This window comes from Solea solea, chromosome 13 (assembly GCF_958295425.1).
Source record: "Solea solea chromosome 13, fSolSol10.1, whole genome shotgun sequence".
NCBI lineage: Eukaryota > Metazoa > Chordata > Actinopteri > Pleuronectiformes > Soleidae > Solea > Solea solea.
The window spans coordinates 25199532-25220618 of record NC_081146.1 but is presented as its reverse complement, the minus strand read 5'-3'; the positions used below and the strand labels follow the sequence as shown (position 1 = coordinate 25220618).

Genomic DNA, 21087 nt, shown 5'->3' with positions numbered 1-21087 from the left:
CGAGCGGATGTTTGAAAACACTTTAACTTACGACTTAAGTGTAAAGCAGCAGTCGAGCGTCGGCGGAGTTAGAGTTTGTCACCGTGACCTCGAGAGACCGATTAGTGCGAGAGAAGAGGTCGTGATTTCATTTGTTTTGTCGCCGTCTTCGTCGTTGTCAGGAAATGATATTAATTTTCTCCTCATCATCGTTACTTTTATTGCTTTAAGAAACATTTAAAGTAAAATAATATTTATCCAATGAAGTGAGGTCGTATTTAGAGTCACAGCTTTGAGCCAAAATAAATCCTTTCATATTTTAAATTCAAGTCACATGAACTCAAACTTTTCATTTTTAAGTAGATCTGACTTGATTTAGTTTCAAGTAACTTTAAGGTGAAAAAAATGACCGATTAAAGTTATTTTTTTGATGTTGGATAGAAGTAAATCACTAGTTTGGGTACAATATAAGTAACATTGTCTCAAACCTTTAATTTTTAAGTGTATCTGACTTGATTTACTGCGTTTATGTCACTTTAAGTTGAATAAATGTGATTAAAATGACCGATTAAAGTAGTTTTTTTTTAGGTTGTTGGCGAAAACAAACCTAAATTTAAGTCACAATAACTAAAACCTTGAATTTTTAAGTAGATCTGACTTGATTTACTGCGTTTATGTCACTTTAAGTTGAACAAACTGAAAAAGAAACATAAATCGGTCATTTTAATTAAGTCGGACCAAAGTAAATAAGTAGTTTGGGTACAATTTAAGTCACATTAACACAAACCTTTAATCTTTAAGTGTATTTGACTTGATTTACTGCGTTTATGTCACTTTAAGGTGAATAAATGTCATTAAAAATGACTGATTCATGTCGTTTTTTTTAAGTGTAAATTTATATTTCAGTCACATTAACTCAAACCTTTAATTTTTAACTCTGTGTTTATATCACTTTAAGTTGCACAAACTTAAATAAAACTGACCAAATTTGTGCTGCAAAGGATGCGATTAACACATTTTATCGCTCCGATTGTTCACAAGAACATAAAAAACACTCATTTTACTCTTGTACACAGTAAAAAATAGTGAATCTCTTTGATTTTGTTGCCCGATAATTGGTCTTTAAATGAAACCTGTTGTCATATTTTGATATTTCCCTGTAACTCGTCCTTCCCCTTTGCTTTGAATTCCTCCACAGATTATTACAGATGATTAAATAAAAGAAAAAAAGAAACCCTGTCAGTGCACGAGAGACAGAAAGAGAGGAGGAGAGGGAGAAGGGAGTTTGTTTAGATGTGCGCCGCGCCTCCCTCACCTCCCTCGCCTCCCTCGCTCTCTGCAGAGAGACTGATATCTCGCGCTAAAACCATTAATCGTCTTTTCTTTAACCGCCTCGATAATTATCACTGAGGCAAAAATAACAGCTCAGCAAACAGTGAAATTATACCTGTGGTGGAGAGCGGAGTAAATACCTGTTTAGCTGCCAGCAAATGTATTTATTAGACTGTCGCCAGTAAATAAGAGGCCTGTCTCGCTCCCTTTTTCTTTTTTTTTTTTTAATGTGTGGCTCTTTGGGGATTCCACCTCTCTCACACACACACACACACACACACACACAGATAACAATGATTCCCAGTGTTGACGACATGTCGCGACACGTTTTTAGGTGGCGGAGAAAGTAAAGTTGGTGTGTTTTATTTAATAATGACGGCTGCATTCCAGCGCTAAAAAAATTTAAGCCCACCCCCCGTCTCCGCCCCTGTGCCACCCTGTGTGTGTGTGTGTGTTACAGCTCATTTTGTCATTATCTGTAAACTCCTTTATTTAAAATAATAAAAAGAGGAGGAGGAGGAGGAGGACGGTGGTGGTGCTGGGAGTTATGTTGTCCCAGCATGTTGGACTGCTTTGAGTCTGGCACATGCTTTGCATACTGTTGATCCAGATTCCTTGGCTTAGTGATAAAAGCATCACATTGGATTTTTTTTGTTTGTGTTTTTTTTTTTACCCTCTCACCATCACTCCCAGCAAATTAAAGCACTTTCAAGGTCCTTTTTCCACACTTCCAGGTTGATAAAGCTGTTAAAATGAAGAAATACACGCTCAGAAATGATTATTTCACTCATTTTATGGCAATAAACGAGATGATGTTGCGCCGTAATGATTAAAAAACATGTTTTTTATATAAAAATCTAATAATTGAACTAGGAAACCTTGAAAAAACGTTTTTAAGAATGTCAAGCACCTTGAAAATCCATCGTGTCTTTGACAAAATAACGCCCCTTCCTTATGTTTGACTTTCTGTCAAATTCAAGCACTTTCCAGGTCCTTTTTCCACACTTTTCCTTCATCTAATAAGCAAACTATTTCATCCATTAGCTGCTTGTCTAAAAAACAGAATACAGTCACTGTTTCAAGCACCTTTTCCAAACCTTGAAAACATGTAAAATTGTGAAGAACCTTGAAAAACAAACGAAACAACAAATGACGTACGTCCTTATGTTCGTTGTTGTTTTTCCCCCTCACTATCAGCCCTGTCAAATTCAAGCACTTTCCAGGTCCTTTTTCCACACTTTTCCAATAAAAAACCAAGTTTTTTTGAATAATATATATAAAATAGCCAATTAGTTGTTGTTTGAAGCACTTTCCAAACGTGATGAAAACGTGATGAAAGTGCAGGCATTTTTCAAGCACTTTATCCAAAATCCAAGCACCTTTTTCCTAACCTTTTTAACATGAAATTAAAACTGTGAAAACAAACTGACGTCCATCACGTCTGTGACAATATGGCGTCCTTCCTTATGTTTGTTGTTGTTTTTTTCTCCCTCAATATCAGCCCTGTTACATTCAAGCACTTTCCAGGTACTTTTCCAGCACCTTAAGGCACACACATGCTTGAAAATATTATTATTTTTTTTTACAATAATAGAGATTTAGAGCTATACCGAGTAAGAAACGTGTTTTTTTGAATAATATTCATGCAGGTAAAGTCCAAGGGGGACGGGCATTTTTCAAGCACTTTATCCAAAATCCAAGCACCTTTTTCCAAACCTTTAGAAGATGAAATTTAGACGTCCATCATGTTGTGTTGTTTTTTGTATCATTTCAGAAACACACACATATATATATATAACTATAGTTTAAATGACATTATTACGTCTCAGAATGAATGAGTTATTTTTTTATTCAAAATATTTTTGATTTGTGGAGACGACGCTTGTCTTCCAACAATCTGTGCAGGGTGTTTGTGTGTGTGTGAAAATCCTTTTGTTCAGGCGAAAGCAAAAAGAAGCAGCAGCAGCAGCAGCGATTTAAGAAGGAAGCTCACGCCGCTCAGATCAGGTTGTTAATACCCGCCTACAGACACCGAGGAAACTCTTACACACACTCGCCTTATCAACTCTTTTGTTGACTGGATGGGTGGATGACGCCTCCTTTGACGAGGGATTAAAACGTGGAATTCAATACTTCTCTCTTTAAGCCTTGATGATATTTATTCTATTCTTTCCACTTCTCCTTTCATCTCCCTCCATCTTCTCTCACACACACACACACACTGTGAGAGGAAGTCACACCCTCGGCATCACCTTCACGTTCCTCAGGAGGTTCCTCACAGCTCGCTGACCTTCAGCAGCAGGAAGGTGGTGACCTTTCTCACCTCCTCTGTCTCACACACACACACACACACACCACTGTCCTTCTAACTCTGTTAACTGTTTATTTGTCGCGATCCACGAGGCTGAAATTAAGAGTTTAATTATTCGCTCATGTGACGACCGCGGTCCAGCGAGCGCCGATGGAAACAAAAACAGCTCCTGCTTCTGCTGCCGCTGCCTGTTGATTGGTTGTTTGTTTGTTCTTGGGAATAATTGATTTTATAATTTGATAAAGATGGAGATTATGCAACTTCAGCTATTTCTTTTTTTTCTATTGTCAATTCATCCGCTTCTTAAATGTGAATATAATATACAGGGGTTTTGCAACATTTTCTCACATCTTCTGAACCAAACGACGAAACAATTAATCTGGATAATAATCCACAGATTAATTAATGTACATCATCATTAGTTAATGCAGTTTTTGCATTTTCTGACTAAATTGGAATGAAATCACTTTGGTTTTGTTGCAGTTGTTGACACGCTTCATCTGTCTATCGTGGTGGTCTCAAACTCGAGGCTCGCAGACCACATGCGGCCCTCTGAATCGGTTTCACACGGCCCGTCTCTTAAATGCTTGTTTGCGATATTTATCGATTCATTTTAATTCATATCGTCACAAATGTCGCTATAGCGTGATCGTTAAATTAATTTCACCCAACCTGCCTGAAAACAGTTGGTTTTTTTGTCACGTGACCCGCCACCTCCAGTGACCCATGTGACCCCTCAGGTCATTTTAGTTTGAAACACCTGGTCAAGTATAAGGTGAAACTGTCTAATCCACACTTAAAAAGCTTTCTGTAAAAAGAAATAACGTCTTTATGTCAAAAAGATTGTTTTAAGGCTGTAGTTTCTATGCCAGGCCTGTAGGTGGTGCTGCCTTGTGTTATGACAAGAATTATTTTCCAAAAATATTTTCAGTCTTCTGACATATTAGGGCAGAATAAATCGCAATAACACTGTACTTCCGTGCAATATCCAAATCAAAAGTGAAAGAAATTGCTTTAAAAAGGCAACATTTCAACAACTTTATGACGAAATTCTTGAAATTGAATGTAAAATTTTTGATAAATGTCGAAAAGATTACTCTAAACATGCGTTCCAGTTTTGAATCATATCACAATCGCAGTATCTGTCATAAAAATCCCAGTAAGATGATTTCTTCCAAACCATTTCATGCAGTTTAAGAGTAAAATTATCAACAAAATGTTGATATTCAGCCACAAACTACAGTGTTATCTTCTGTAACGTTCGCAGACACAATACTTGTGTCTTAAAATTTTACGTTTCTTTTAAAATCCCCAAAAATTGAAGCTAAGAAAGTCGATGAAGCAGCTGAACTTGCTTGGAGTCACAGAAAATGACAGTTAACCTTAAATTAGTGCTGCCGTTTGTTTTTGTACGAGGTCAGACAACTTATTTACTTTTAAATAAAGTTTTCATGATTTGTTCTGATCTTTGTTTGAAAAATGTGTCTGTGACAGGACAGTTTTCCACGTATGGAAAATGGAAAATTGGCATCCAAATTAAAAGTAGTCGTATTTTGCCAAATGCAGGGCGTGTATGTGACTACACAGTTGCTGAAACAGCTGAAAAAGAGAATATTATTGAGGTTTTTCCCACATATTCTGACTCACGCGAGGCGTCAGATTGACGTAAACATTTGTCTATTTTTACGTCGCGCGTGAAGTAGACGTATGCACGTCTCACGTGAAATTAAAAACATAACGGAACGCAGCAGCCTTGGCATCATGATCTGATGTCCGGATTACGGGACGTGTAATCTGGACAGGGGGCCTTGTGTTTAGGGCTGAATGATTTTTAAAAAAAATATCTTATTGCGATTGCGATACGATTTGCTATAAGAGCGGTGAATGGTTATTTTCTGTGTAATTTTCATTTAAAAATCATATTTACCATGATTACTGTGTGATATTTGTGCAAATCTGTGAGAAACAAAGACAGTTTTCTTTCTTTGTGTATCGATCAGGATGATATTTCATCTAAAATTATTGTAATTGTTGATAATGTGTGATCCTGCGATTTTGATCAAATTCCGATTAATTGTTCAACCCAAACCCTAAGACACTGAATTGACCTTAGAGCTGTCGATCATTTTCTAGAGTAATCGTTAGGTTCATAAAATGTCAGAAAACGTAAGAAAACAATCAGAAATCGTTTTAATCATGAAAAAAAAAGGTTAATTGAGTAATTGTTTCCGCTCTAATTGACTTCCAGTCATTTGAGGCCTAACCCCAACCCTTAACCTTAACCACAATCCAAAACTTAGCTCTAAACTTCACCAATTTCTCAGAAAAATGAGGCTCTGCCTCATTAGGACCAGGTCTTTTGGTCTCCATGAGGACTTACTGGTCCTGCCAGGGTCAGTGAAAAATGTCTTTTCTTTCTACTTTTTTGTCCGTGGGAATTTGTGAGTTAAGTGTAAACGCAGCGATGCTCAGAACCCGGTCGGTCGGTCGTCGTCAGGGTCCACACGTGTCACGCCCTCCTGTCCGTGGCGCGGCCTGAGGTGAGGAGGGAGCGCTCACTCTGCTTCTATTTCCGTCCACTTCATGTGATTATAAAAGAATTAAGCACGTAGGAGCGGCCGACTCTCAGTTCATTACGTCCCCCTGGTTCTTTCTTTTTCTCCTGCCTGCTTTCTTCTCTCTGTCCTCCCACACCGGCGCGGCGTCGAATACGTAGAAACCACCGTATTCCACGAGTAATTGAAAACCACACTCGGTGTATTAGAGGCCGACGGAAAAACGGGGAACTAATTAGATTTGGGTGGACGTGTTTATTACGGAATGTTATGTCTATCTGCATCTATCATGCTTCTCCTCAGACGTTTAGAGGAGCAGTCGACGTTCAACCCCTGAACCTTGTTTGTGCCAAAGTTGAGCAGAAGAAAAAAACAAAAGGTGTCGCTGAGAAACAAACAGTTATTTCAGAGAAATGATGAGCAAAGTGAAACCGACAAATGATGACGCATCTTCAATATTGTTTCTCTCCTTCCTACGAATGTCTATAGTTTTTTCATATATACATATGTTTGTATGTATATATATATACATATATGTATTTGTACATATAAATATATATATATATATATATATACATAAATTCACACAATTCAGTTGACATAGATCTCTGCATTTAAGTCTTTAAGGCAAAAAATGAGAAGAAATGCCACTAATTTAAACTGTAATTTAAACCTTTTCTCATGTATTTGCTAGTGTACTTCACAGGGACAGTGCATTTTATTGCATATCAGCAATAAATACGAGCTAAAAAGCTTATTTGACGCCTAATTTGGTCACAAAATAACATTAGTAGGACATAAAATAATGTTTTTGAAACTTGCTCTTTTATTTGTTTGTATACTTCACAGGGACAGTGTATTGTAATGAATATCGGTAATAAATAAGAGCTAAAATGCTTATTTGATGCCTAATTTGGTCACAAATAACATTAGAGGGACATAAAACACATGTTTTTGTTCCTAATATGAAATCTATCACGATAAATTCCCTCTTCTTTTCATGTGGTTCACCCACACTGACGCAGGCCTGTTTTGACACGATTATTTAATCCTCTAATAACACCATTATATTTACGTGTGTGTGTGTGTGTGTGTGTGTGTATGTATGTGTGTTCATTACGGGGAAGACGAGACGGTTTGCGAGGAAAGAGCTCAGAGAGAGTTGAACCGGTGACAGCTCTCGCAGACGCCCTCTGTTTGTGTTTGTGCGTCTCAGACTCTGACGCGCAGACTAATTTGTATTAGTAATCCAAATAATCGCATTAATGCCCATTAAGGCGCGTCACAACTTAAGTGGCGAGCATGAAGACATCACAACACCTACGTTCTCCCTTTCATTCTCGGCGCGCGGCGCGGGGGCCCTTTGTGTGTGTCGATTATTAGCGTCTTTGATTTAAATTTGAGGGGGGGGGTTATTTTTTTTTTCATTCCTCCTTCATGTAAATGTGTGGTTTAAAAAAAAAAAAAGAAAGCAGCGGTGTTTGATCAGCGTGTGTGTGTGTGTTATGGTGAAAACACCTGAGTGAGGAGATGAAATGCATCTGCGGTGTAAATGCTCTGACTCCTGACATTTAAAAACACACGAGGTGTGCGCCGCTGCAGGTTTAGAGCTCAGCCTGTCATGTTTCCTCGTGTCGTTTTTCATGTTTCCTTTACAAATGTAGCCAACAGGCACAAAACAGCCGCCCTGAACAATCACACTTGTGTGCACGGCGGCACACGGCGGCGGCGGCGGCACACGTATTTTGCGGCGGCACAAAGCCGCATAGGCTTGTTTAAAAAAAAAAAAAAAAACAACAACCTCGAACGGAGCTAAATCTGCATTCAGCGCACGATTACAACAGAACACAGTTAGTATTTTTTAAACAGGCTTTCTGTGCTTCAAAACCCATTTTCCCCCTCTCTCTTTTCTTTGTCGTACAAAACGCTATATGTTAATTGATAATCAGCAGTGTTGATTCAGTGGTGCATTCAGTGCAAATCTGTGCCCTTCTGGATGTCAGAGGGTTTTCACAGCCGCGCCGGTGCCAACCTTGCTGGCAGTTGCCGGCACCTGTTGGCGGTGCCAAGGCCTGGCAGGGGTTATCGATGCTCTCTGATGGCGCCCGCCCGACAATCACAGTGGAAATGACTGCGGCTGACTTGCGTCATGCCAGATAGAAAAGAGCATTTGCCCGACAATGGCTCGCTTTCACCGGCGCTCCTGTTTTTTTTTTTTCCCCGAATGCTGTCTAACCACGGCCAAGGAAGACGAAACGAGAAAAAACAAAAACACACAGTCATAGAGACAGAGAGAGCTGCAGTGAACATCATGTAAAAATCAAACATCTACTCATCTTGCGTGGCGATACGTAAAATAATTGCACATCACAATAAGTCAATTGCTTATCGTGAATGGCGAAAATGTCTATTGGAAAATGTTGTCACGCTCGTCAACATACAGTCCTAGTGTTTGATTGACATTTTCGCCTTCTGTTGGTGCATTGTGTCAAAGCTCCGCCCCCAAAACATGTTTTTCGTAACTTTGGTAATTTGTCCGCGTAACGTTTCGTTAGTTACAACTTTTTGTGACACTTCGGCATTTTGAATTTTAGCATCAAGTGTGACTTCTACACGATACACAACATCCTCGCACAACAAAGTAACGTGAAAATGTTAGTGTCAAGTTTTTGTCCAATTAAGTTTTTGCAACTTTTAAACATTTAGTAAAAAAAAAAAGAATGTTTTTTTTTAAGAATGTTAGTGGCAAGCTTTTATGAGAATACATTTCATCACATTTCTTTATAACAATAGTAACACATATTTATAACATTAGTTAACGTCCATATTTGTGCACATTTTCTGAACACTCAGACGGAAAATTCAACCTGAATCACTTGTGAAATTTCACCCAGTCACTTCACTTTCAAAAGCTTCAGTGCTAAGAATCCTAAAATAGAACGATAACTCCACAGTTGGTGTGTGTGCATTTTTACTCGGACACAGTAACCACACAGCAGCGGCACTGAAACATTTCTATCATTTCCTGTTTAACAACACACACACACACACACACACACATAGATGTGAGACCCTTGTATAAACCCTATCACACTCTTAAAAAACTCACACCCGGTGTGAACTAAGTATGCAAGTATCGCTCAGGCATTTTTTTTTTCGTCTTGAGGTCTCAAACCTGACTTTGACATTGTATTTTTCCATGAAAAGCGTCTTTACTGCGACTAATAGCAACCTTTTGACCTCGCCTGGGTCGGCTGCTGGAACCATGATTTGGTTTCACTATGAATGAGGGGATGAATGAGACATTTTTCATCCAACCACAAGCTTCTTCTTTTTCTTCTAAACCCTCGAACACTGTCTATAAACGTGTTTTTGGTCGTTCTTGTTCTGACTGCGGTTAACGTGGAGTTGAGGACATTACGTCTCTGGTTTTGAATTGTTTGTGAAACAACAGCTTTGTGTGTCGTGTCTATTACTGTATTTACTTTCAGTCTCGCGTTGGATGAATCGTCCTCGCGTGCAAGCATCTCACGCCCACCTGACCTCCACTCTCTGGGCTTTGTCGTCACGATAGGTGTACGACACAACGCGACACACTTCCTGTTTTCTGTTGGTTTCCTGTTATTGTTCTCGCATAACCTGGACAGACGTGTTTGGTGCAGATTTTTTTTTGGTCTGTTACCCAAACAAAATACAAATCCCATTTCCAGAAAGGTTCAGAGACGTTCTAAAAATGCTCATATTGTAATGACTTGAACCTTTATTGAACAGGAAGATAAAATCTTTGCAAGACTGTAAAGGGGACACAAGTTTCCGTGCTATTATCACACCATCTATTATTATTATGTCACCAGACTTTTTCAAAAACACAATGCAGACATTTGCCGCTGTCACTCACGTCCTTGTCACACGGTGGTGCTGTTGAACTCATGACACTGAGTTTAATGCAGTTTTTACATGATTTTTAAGGTTTTTGGACGGTATCAGGTTTTACTTTTTCAATGTTTCTGACGTCATTTAGGCTTATGATGACATTTACGTTACGTGGACATTATAGTGAACATCCGTGGACACACGGATGGAGAATGTTTTGACATAATAACATAATTTGGGGCGGGACTAGAGCTGTAACTAACGATTTTTTCCACGATTAATCGTTTAAAATCGTCCATCGTCCAAAATGTTAAAAAAAACATTGATCAGTGTTTGTCAAACCTGGAAATGATGATGTTCTCAAATGTCTTATTTTGTCCACAAGGTTTTTTTTAAGGATTTCTTTGTTTTATGGAGCAAATACACTCAAAACCGATTAAACAATAAACAATATTGAGTAATTGTTTCAATCCTACTAAATATGGCATAAATGCTTCACTTAAACACGGGCAACATGCTGTAAAGACATATAGCGATGTCATATTACATATATTTTGAATTTATTTGTGCCATTTTGTAATTTTAGCATCAAGTGTGACATCTACACGATACAAAATATCCTCGCACAACGTGATAAAAAGCACTCATGATAAGTTGTCAACATTGAATTGCTCTACAGAATTATCGCAAATGACACAAATTTATTTTTTATCAACAAGTTAAACAAGTTTAAAAAAATTTTAAACAAGTTATGTTAGTTAAAAACTTTTTGTGACATTTCGGCATTTTGTAATTTTAGCCTAACAGTGAAATACCAAATCTATGGGCTACACAATATCCTCGTACATCACAATAAAAGCACTCACAATAAGTTGACGTCGAATTGCTATTCAGAATTATTGCGAATGACGAAAACTGGTCATTTAAAAACAAAAATGGGTCCCCCACATAGAAGGTTTGGGAAGTACTGATTTAGAGAGTAACTTGTGATGATGTGAAGGACGACGCAAAAAACAATTAAAGTCCACCCTTGGTTTTTAATAAAGTGGATTCAGTACCAAAAAGTTACCATACATCAATAAGCAATAATATAACAGTGTAGTGCATTGCTAAGTAATAATATTACCTTTTTAAAGGAGTAATATGAAATAAAATGTATTATATGACACTCCCCCGAGTAATTTAACACTGCTCCTGTTGTTCTTGGACCTAAAGATTGTGAGTTAAATGCACAGCAGTGTGACAACATTTACTGTTATGTCTGTGTGTGTGTGTGTTTCAGCCAGATATTAGTCTGCCCTTTGCTCACAGAGAGCGAAAACCGTTATTAGGCCGCCTTAAGGTTTTAGGGACAAACACCGTATCAGGCCCTATATTGACAGTATCAACAGAGATTAGCTTGTCTTAATATTATTTTTTATATTTGCCCCTGAGGACAAAAAAAAGAAAAAGAAAGGTTCATGAAATAATCACAAAATAATAACAAAGGCGTTGAGAGCTTGCTGTTTGTTGTTTGTAGAGATTGCAGCCTTTCACCATCGCTCCTTTCATTCCCCTCCGTCTATTGTGGCAGTTTAGGGTTTTGTTTGGATATCAACAGATTAGCGTTGTCTAATATTTTTACTTCATACAGTTTGACATCGAAGGCCATGACCCCCGTGTGAAGGTAAAGCAGTAGTCACTCATCTTTTTTAGTCATTATTTGTGTCATAAAAATAAAGCATTAAAGCATTTTTTTTGGCGTTGTACAATCACGCGCGTCATCAAATCGATGTAAGTTACGTGATAATAAAGAGCAGCAACATAAATCAACACTTTATTAAAAAACTAATTTTTTGTTTGTTTAATGATTAAACATATATGTAATATTATGAAGTATGTGTATTAATGCCTTTTAAAACAAATCAAAATAGTCTTAACCCTTAACCCTAATTTCCTTTTTTTACAGTTTTTCCTTCCTTTTTATAATAACGAGTGATTTCTGATTTAAATTCACAACGTATATGATTAAAAATTGAATGTACTGATAGTGTATAGGAGAATGTGGCTTGTGAAAAAATCTCCATTAATTAATCAAACGGTGGAGGTTCAGTCGTTACGCGGCGCGTAAAAGCTTTTATTTTGATTTAATTTGGCGAAATTCTTTTGGTTTGCCACTTTTTTTTCCTCCATATAAAAACTAACTTGTAAATAGAATATAAAATACACCAAGTGTGTGTGTGTGTGTGTGTTTGTGAGCATCTGTGTTTCCCCCCTATAATAAATGCAGGACCGCCTCACTCTAATCAAGCTGATTAAAAATTCCTGCGCGCACAGCCGGAAATCGCACCGCCGTCGCTCCACCCCCCCCCCTCCATTTTGTTTATGTGTGTGTATGTTTGTTTCTCTTACCTCTTAAGGACATTTTCTGATATTAACACTGACCAAAGTGCTGATCTAATGAGGCAAAACCCCTTGTTTTTGAGGCTCTTAGGGATGATGTGAAGATACAGTTATTTTGTCCCAATATTGGACCGATACTGATACTGAGTACCGTATCGGCTCATTTGTAGTCTGCACGCACAAATGCAGACGTGGGCGGATGATGACGTTTATGACACACGGAGTGGACCTCTGTGGACACACAGAGGCAGAATCTATGATTCTGAATCCTGAACACTTCAACAGTCATGGTTCGATTATTCAATACTGACACAAATCACTGGATCAAACGTTTATCGGGGAAAAAGGCATTCTTCGTGAACCGTAAATACCACATCAATGCGTCTCTTAAACACAGGCAACATGTCATGTGACCAGGAAGTGACAGCTGACAAATGTCTTCCATGCATTATGTTTTTACAGTGGCTTGTTATAGCGCAGTCGAGAGTCGCCGCACTGCATTTTGGGCATTATGTTGCGTCGCTTTGCTCACACTGTGTGCAACAATAGTTGAGAAATGTTCAACTTTCCAAGCGTCCGCCAATCAAATCATGTTTAACGTTTAGCTCAAACACTACAAATCCCAAAAAGAGGTTGTTCTCGCCAATACCGATGTTTTTTTTTTAATGTTGGATATTATTAGCAACTCTTGCGGGATAATTGTGACAGAAACTGCTCTGCTAACCTCCGATAGCTACCTCTAGCACCAAGCGTCGGGTGCTAACGTGGCGCGTACATGAGTCGGCACCGACGGCTAAATAATTTTAAAGATGTAAAATACAAAATTGCTTTTTGGGAGATATTCATGGTTGCAATATCAGCATCCACATAACTTCAGGTTTACGCATGTGCTATTAAAGCTACGAATCGCAGAACATTGTGCTAGCAATGTAAGAGTCCTAAGAGTCGTAATTCGAAGCTATTTCCACTAATAACGTAAACAAGGGTAAAGACGACTTTATTCCCGGTATATTACAACTTTTTTTCTCATATTACACATTGTTTTAATATTACAACTTTATTCTCATAATATTGCGACTTTTCAATAATTTTTCCCATAATATTACGACTATTTTCTGATAATATTATGACTTTAATCTCATAATATTACGACTTTTTGCTCTAATATTCCGTTGTACTGCAGCTTCTTTTATTTATTTATTCATTTATCAATGTATTCATTAATTTATTTCTGCATTCATTCATTCGTGTATTATTTTATTTATTCATTCATTTATTTATGTATGCATTCATTTATTTATGTATTTATTCATTCATTCATTCTTGCCTTTATTTATGTCGTGTATGGTACTGCACAGAACTGTGTGAGTGGACACAGCGACATAGAGCAGCTTTGAGTGGTTTATGAAGAACACAAGGACTTTTGCACATTTTTGCTTATTTTCAAGTTTTCTTGCCTCATTTTTCAGTTTTTTATTTTATTTATATATATTTTTTTAAACCCCAGTACAAATGAGGAGGAGAGGGAGAAGCTCAGGCAGCAGGAGGAGAGAGAGAGAGAGAGGAGGAGAAACAGAGTGAGAGAGAGAGAGAGGGGGGAGTGATGAGTCAATACAACTAATAATTTAATGGGGACACAGAGGGAGAGCCGGAGTGAGAGGGGGAGAGACAGAGGAGAGGCAGATAGATAGAAAGAGGAGCTCGGTCCGGACGCCAGGACAGCACCTCCTCCTCCTCCTCCTCCTCTTTTACTATCGCAGCAGGCTTCTCCTCCCTCTCTCTATCTGTCTCTCTGCGTCCGCCGCGAAGCTTCGTTTCGGCTCGACATCGGAAAGTAAACCGCACTTTTTGAACCCCTTCCCGTTTTTCTCCTCCGCTTCTTTCACTGACAGGAGCCTGTCCGTGTTTGTGTCGCTCACGCCGCGGCAGTATCTGCTATTTTTTGTTGTTGTTTTTGTTGTTATTTACCCCCCCTCCTCCTCCGTGTGTGCCGGTCTGTGGGCTGCCGCCGCTCGCTGGGGCGACGCGGGTGCTATTTCTCCTCAGAACGGGGGCTTTTATTAGGTCTCAGCGGCGGTTGTTGTTATTACAAGTGTGTCCGAGCTGCTGTGCTGCTACTGTACTCCACTCTACCGCCGCCTGCCTGCCTCTGTGTGTATGTATGTATGTGTGTGTGAAGGAAGGAGAGAGTGAGTGAGTGTGTGTGTCGACGTTCGCCGGTGTCGCGTGCATGTCGTGCGGCGAACTCGTCGCGCAAGTCGCCTCCACTTGTCCGCGGCTAACAGCTCACTTTCTCGGGCTAAATGTCGCCGGCGCCGCCGTTTTTCCCTCCGTTTTCCCTCCACTTGGACGGAATTAGCTAACATTACGAGCTACACACACACAGAGAGAGAGACAGAGAGAGAAACATCCACACAAACGCTCACCAATGTCCGCCTCTCATCACGGTCCATCTCGACCTCGTCTCCTCCACAGAGCCGCGGGGCTGTCGTTCTCTCTCGCCGCCTCCTGGAGGTGAAGTCGTTTTTTATTTAAAAGAAAAATCGTTATATTTATTTTAATAAAAAAAAAAATCATGTTCACGTAGAGAGGAAAAGAGAGGGAAGAACCTGGAGTTTTTATTTTCTCTCCTGTTTTTAAACTTGAAGAAGACGCTTGTTTTCTCCAGCCTATGCTCTCCTGTGCTCCAGTGCTGCGTTCAAGGTTGGTTGGGATTTTTCTGCTTCTTCTCCACTTGTCCTCCTTTGACTCTCTGTCCTTTAGGGTCACTGTGTCCATTTGAACTATTGTGTATATGTATGTGTGTGTGTGTGTGATGAACATGTGGTGAATGCTGGAGTTCATTATGTGTTGGATATTTTCTCATGTTCTCATGAGCACCTGCTGGTTCCAAAACTTCTATATGTGGTCACACTTTTGTTTAAAAAAACTATTGCGACCTTATGACAAATTTGTGCACAGTGTGAAATCCTTAGAAATGTCTCTACTCACTCATCTTCTAACTCCTTATCCTCCACATGAGGGTCACAGGGGTCGCTGGTGCCAATCCCAGCTGACATAGGGTGAAAGTTGGGTCGCCAGTCCATCACAAGGACACATATAGAGACACCTACGGTCAATTTAGAGTGTCCTCCACGATGTGTGTGATCCCCACTGGTTCCAAAACTTCTTAAATGTGGTCACACACATACTTTTTTAAAAATGATTAAATGGTCTGTATTTATGTAACACTTGTCTCGTCTGGATGACCCCACTCAAAGCGTCTTTACACTCGTCTTTCATACTCATTCACCCGCTGCCGACACAGCCGTCAGGAGCTACGTGGGGGTTAAGTGTCTCGCCCAAGGACACATGTAGACTAGTGGAGCCGGGAATCAAACCCACAGCCTTCGAAGTTGAAAGACAACTCGCGTCGTGAAGACAAGATGACAAGTGTGCTAACCACTACAGTATCTTTGTCTCTCACAGATCTGCACAAATATCACACAGTAGTCGTTTTAAATATGCTTTTCAAACGAAATAATACATAGACCAAACCAGTGGTCTCAAACATACAGCCCATGGGCCAGAACCGGCCCACCAGAGGGTCCAATCTGGCCCGCAGGATGACTAATCATAATGTTTAATACTCTATTTTTCATTTCCAGATACCTGCGACTAAATGTTCTGTGCCTCCGCAGATCCACTGTGATCTGTACGTTGTAATGCACACATGTAAATGCTAAACGTAAGACCCAATATTGTTGAAATTGCACTTATTTTTCCTCAACAAATTAAAAAAAATTACATGTTTTGTGAAATGATACTTTGTTAAATGTTAAACAAAGGGAAACAATTGGAGTTCTTGTTGCTTATAGGTTATTATGCTACTTTATACTTAATTCTCACGGTGTTTTCGCAGTGTAGCAGCGTTTAGATGTCGTGTCACCGGGTGACATTCCCCTAACCACACACAGGAAGTAATTTTTTTCGTCGTCAGACAAAGACGAAGCAGCCACGAAAAGTTTCAGAAGTTAATGCTCAAAAAACACTTGATTGAGCTGTTTGACAGATGAAGGATGCAACATACAAATAATGTCACATGATTATGAAGACCAAAACAAAAGCAGAATAACAACATAAACAACACAAAACACCACTGCACTTTCAAATAAAGTGCTGGGGAAAATAATAATAATGATAATCGTGTCACCTTACAGGCAGAGTACAAGTAATTCATTACATAAAGAGCAGCTTGAAACAGATGGACAGATAAAAACAAATCAAAGTTTGAGCAGATGCGTTTTCAGACGGGATTTGAAAAGTAAAAACATAGAGATAAAGGTATGGAGGACGGAAAGTGCCAAAATTAAATAAATAAATGCACCATAAAATAAATAATTAAATGTGTCATTATTTAATTAAATGACTGCACCATTAAATAATTAATCAAATTTGTCATTTATTAATTAAATAAATGACTATACCATTAAAAAAATTAAAAAATGTGTCATTAAATAACTACATTAATAAATACACCATCAAATAATTAATTAAATGTGTCACTAATTAAAATACCAATTACTTTTATGTAAAAAAAAAAAATTCACTATTTAATTAATTATTTTGTGGTCCATGTTGCTGTGCATCATTAATTGATTTTAACTGTCAAACTCGGCCATCAAAGTCAGTGGGCGGGGCTAACGCTGATCTAGTCTGATCCATTGCTTGGAGAAGGCACTGAATTGAATTGAATGTATCCCAGAATGCATTTCTGGGTGTTGCAAATGGTGTTGCCCTTATTTTTCTACTGCAGACACACATATTTTAAGAATCAGCTGTCGACCGATGCCAGGTGTCGGACCATGAAAACTTTACCCAACGAGGTTCAGAGCGCTTCAGCCTCAGTTTTTACGTACCAGTAGTTCATGATTCATCATATTTCTGACGCACTGTATGGAAAGGGCTCTGCAGTGACAGTGACAGTAATGCACTGCTAATGTCATGTTTTACGACTTAAACACCGTACATAACACGGAAATCAACACCGAGACTGAGCTTGTTTTCCCAGAGACAGTGTGGGTCAAAGCGTGTTGGTGCTTTGTGTGCGAGTGACAGACGCAGTGTATTTTTCAAAGCCTCATTGTGGTCTGATACTTGTAGATGAATATTAATTCCCTTGTGGTGTTCTGTACAATTACAAAACACAGTATATAAGGCTTGTGTTGTACAGATTTTCTTGGCCTGGTTTGGCCTTTAATTCAAGACCCAGTACTGGTCTTCAAACCTGGGGATTTGACTTTTTAAAGCCAAAGAAATCAACTTACAGGTTCAGTAAAATCAACAAAAATGACTGTTTTTTAATTTCTTTTGTCATATGGAGCCTTCTCCTTGTCTTTGGATGCGAGTCAATAATTTGTCGCACAGTCCGTAAAAAGTCCCAAAAGATTCCAGAACAACATTCTATTCTATCACTCATTATTTGCAGTGTCAATCCTTTCAGAGTCAGCTGTCGACCGATCCAGGTGTCGGACCATGAAAACTTTACACAAGGAGGTTCAGAAATATTGTAAAAGTTGGCTCCAGCCTCAAGTCTGTACGTATCAGGCAGTCTTCGTCATATCTCTGACACACTGGTGGGAGAGAGGCGACTCTACAGTCAGGGTAATGCACTGCTAATGTCATGTTTTACTACTTAAACACTCATATGGAGGAAAGAAACCAGAAGATATTCATACTGAAGAAGCTGGAAAACCCACACAGCTAGTTTTGAGTATTAAATATAACACTCAAACCAATTAATTGATGACCAAAACAAACGTCGACATAGAAGTTGGTCTATTTCCTCGCCCGTTGTCCTGAACAGATGCAGCATCATTTCATTTTTTTTACGTAGACCCAAAATTGGCCCACTTGGGGGTCCTTGAACCCCACTTTGAGGACCACTCTTGGAAATAAGCCGTCTGTCGTTCCTTCCTGTCCATCCTCGCTCTTTTATTTGAACATTTCATCACAGTACAGTGCTTCAAAATCTGCTTGCTTGCGTTGGGGGCAGCCAGGGCCAAGTCGAAAGGAGGCTTGTAATTGGAGGGTTGCCGGTTTCGCTCGTGTAAAAGCCACTGAGTTTGCGTGAACGTGCTGATTGTTCAAAGTGAAAAACTGCCGTTAATTCAAAGCCACAAGAAGTGACTCAGAAGGTGAACTACAGTACGTGAGTTCCCCCTCCTCCCTGTGGTCTCTATGCATCCCTTGTTTCTTGAACTGCACTCGATTCATTCAAGTGGAATCTGCTGTCAAATTTATGTATTTGCACTAAAAACCTTGGGCTTGTTTGCCTCTTCCTCCTCCTCCTCGTCCCCTCGCATGGGAATCTTTGCATACATAATACATGTGTTGAAAAACGGGAACATTACAGCGGCCCCGAGTTGTCATTGGTGAAGCGAAATGACAGTTTTGGTCGTAATGGCTCTGTTCTTGGAGGTTTCAGTCACTTAAAGTACCCTTTTTCCCCGCTCTATAACAACGTCCGCTTGTGTTCTCACATGTTAAGATATCAACTGACTCGCTCTCTCGCTGTCTTCCTCAGGTGATAGTGAGCAGAGGTGCTGAGAATGATGGACCATCTCAGCGAGGCGTGTCTGGGCAAGGACAACTCTGACCTGGTTAACAGCCTGGCAGAGGCCAAGGCGCCGCCGGCCAAGTTGCCCCGGCTGGAGCAGAACGGCAGCCCGCTGGGCCGAGCCAGGCTGGGCAGCACCGGGGCCAAGCTCGCCGGCGTCCCGTACAAACCCACGGGTCACCTGTTGAAGACCTGCCACAAGAGGGGTAAGAGCACCGGCCATGGACACAGTGACACGACTTTAGTTTAGAGTCACATTTTACTCCATTAAAGGCAACATACGCTGCTCCCAGTATCTGAAATGTGAAGATTTACAGATTGGAATCAATCAGTCGATCGTAAATGTTGGAAGTTTTTGGACATTTTATTGGACAGAAGAGAAGAAACGTCACCTTGAAATCCAGGCACTTTCTTATATATGATTAGTGGATTGGAGGGGGGGGATTATTAATCACTCGTTTCCACACATATATACAAAAATGTGACGATTTACTGATGGAAATCAATCAAATTGATCGTAAATGTTTGGGTTTTTGGACACTTTGTTGGACAGAATACTGGAGACACCACCTTCTAAATCTGGGCACTTTTCTCTCTCGTTTGAATTTTAGTTTGACTTGATGTCCCTTTTTTTAAAACAGAATTACCAAAAACGTCGATCGATTAGAAATGTTGAGGTTTATTGGACAGAACAATGGAGATGCCACCTTTAACTCTTCTGATTAGTTGTTTGATGCCATATTGATTCCCTTTTATTGATGATTTCATTGATTCAAATCAGTGAATTGATCATAAATCTATAGGTTTTGGACACTTTATTGGACAGAATAATGGAGACGCAAAAGTCTTGCCATTCTCTTTCTGATGGAACAATAACAATAGGTAGAAAAATATTGATTTGGTGATTAATCACCTATTAGTTTTCAAGGAAAAATACCTTGAAATCAGTGTAAAAATGTGATGATTTATTCATTGAATTTATTGATTTATTGCAAATAATCACCAGATAAATGGCTGTTTTTGAAGAAGAAACACCAAAAGGTGTATTAAGGTGATCATTTACTTATTTGAGTCAATGAATTGCTTGTAAATGCTTGCATTTTGGACAAAATGACCTTGAAATCTGGGCATTTCTTTCTGTTTCTTATCAATGTATTAGTCAATAGTGATGATTTACTGGTTTAAAAATGTTAAAAATAGATTCATTGATTAGTTTATTGACATCAATCAAACCATGTAAAACTCTTAAGGTTTTAAACAGAAATACCAAGTGTGTAAAAAAAGAAAAGGAAACATGGACATTTTATTGGACATAATGGTGGAGACATCACATAAAAGTCTGTCCACTTCCTCTCTCTTTGTTTCTGTTTGAGCGTAAACAACTTTGATAATTGATTAGTTGATTAATGGAGAATTAATCACTGAGTCGTTTTCATGCAGGGAAAAAAAACAAAGTACAAATGTGAGGATTTGGCTTCGTTTGTCAGCTGTGACAGATTGTCAAATATTTCATTACTATTAATGTTTGAACCATTAAAAAGGGACAAAACAAGTCATTTCATTTGTTTGTTTTCTGCTTTTGTGCATTTTTAACTTTTTCTTTTTTCTTTCTTTAATTTTCCCCTCCTGACATTTTATACATGAAACAATTAATTAACCTATGATGAGAATAATCACAAAGTCTCTTAATTTCTGACATTTAATCAACATATAAACCAAGAGGGGAAAAAAAATAACAGCATCTCCTTAAGACAGGTGTGTACAGAGAAACACTGTAATTATTACTTTTAATTTAATCCTTCACTTTTTTGAGAAAATGAGAAGCCATTTAAAAAAAAAGACGTGTGTGAGAGCTGTCATTAGCAAAATAAATGGAATATCGACTATAAAACATGTTTATCATGAATATAAAGTAAATAATAATACATTTTTTTTATTATTTATGAAGCCCAACTGTCTGTGCAGTCTTCTCTCCTGAGACCTTCACGTTGAATGAGGGAAAAATGCCACAAAAACCCTTATTTAAGTGGAAAAATGTGATTAGAGTAACACAAAAA

General features: G+C 38.9%; 1 protein-coding gene across 7 annotated transcripts in view; it reads left to right on the top strand.

Annotated features, from left to right (window-relative positions):
- Nucleotides 1–21087, top strand: part of satb1b (SATB homeobox 1b) — a 94774-nt gene that overhangs the window by 3487 nt on the left and 70200 nt on the right. For 2 of the 7 annotated variants that reach the window (XM_058648045.1, XM_058648041.1), the window contains exons 1-2: nucleotides 14077–15135; nucleotides 18998–19236. In XM_058648045.1, the coding sequence (XP_058504028.1) occupies nucleotides 19023–19236 (214 nt within the window). In that variant the 5' untranslated portion in view covers nucleotides 14077–15135; nucleotides 18998–19022. Of the gene's footprint in view, nucleotides 1–14074; nucleotides 15136–18997; nucleotides 19237–21087 lie in introns of those variants that run through there. The other 5 variants (XM_058648047.1, XM_058648044.1, XM_058648043.1 and 2 more) reach the window with 4 other exon arrangements.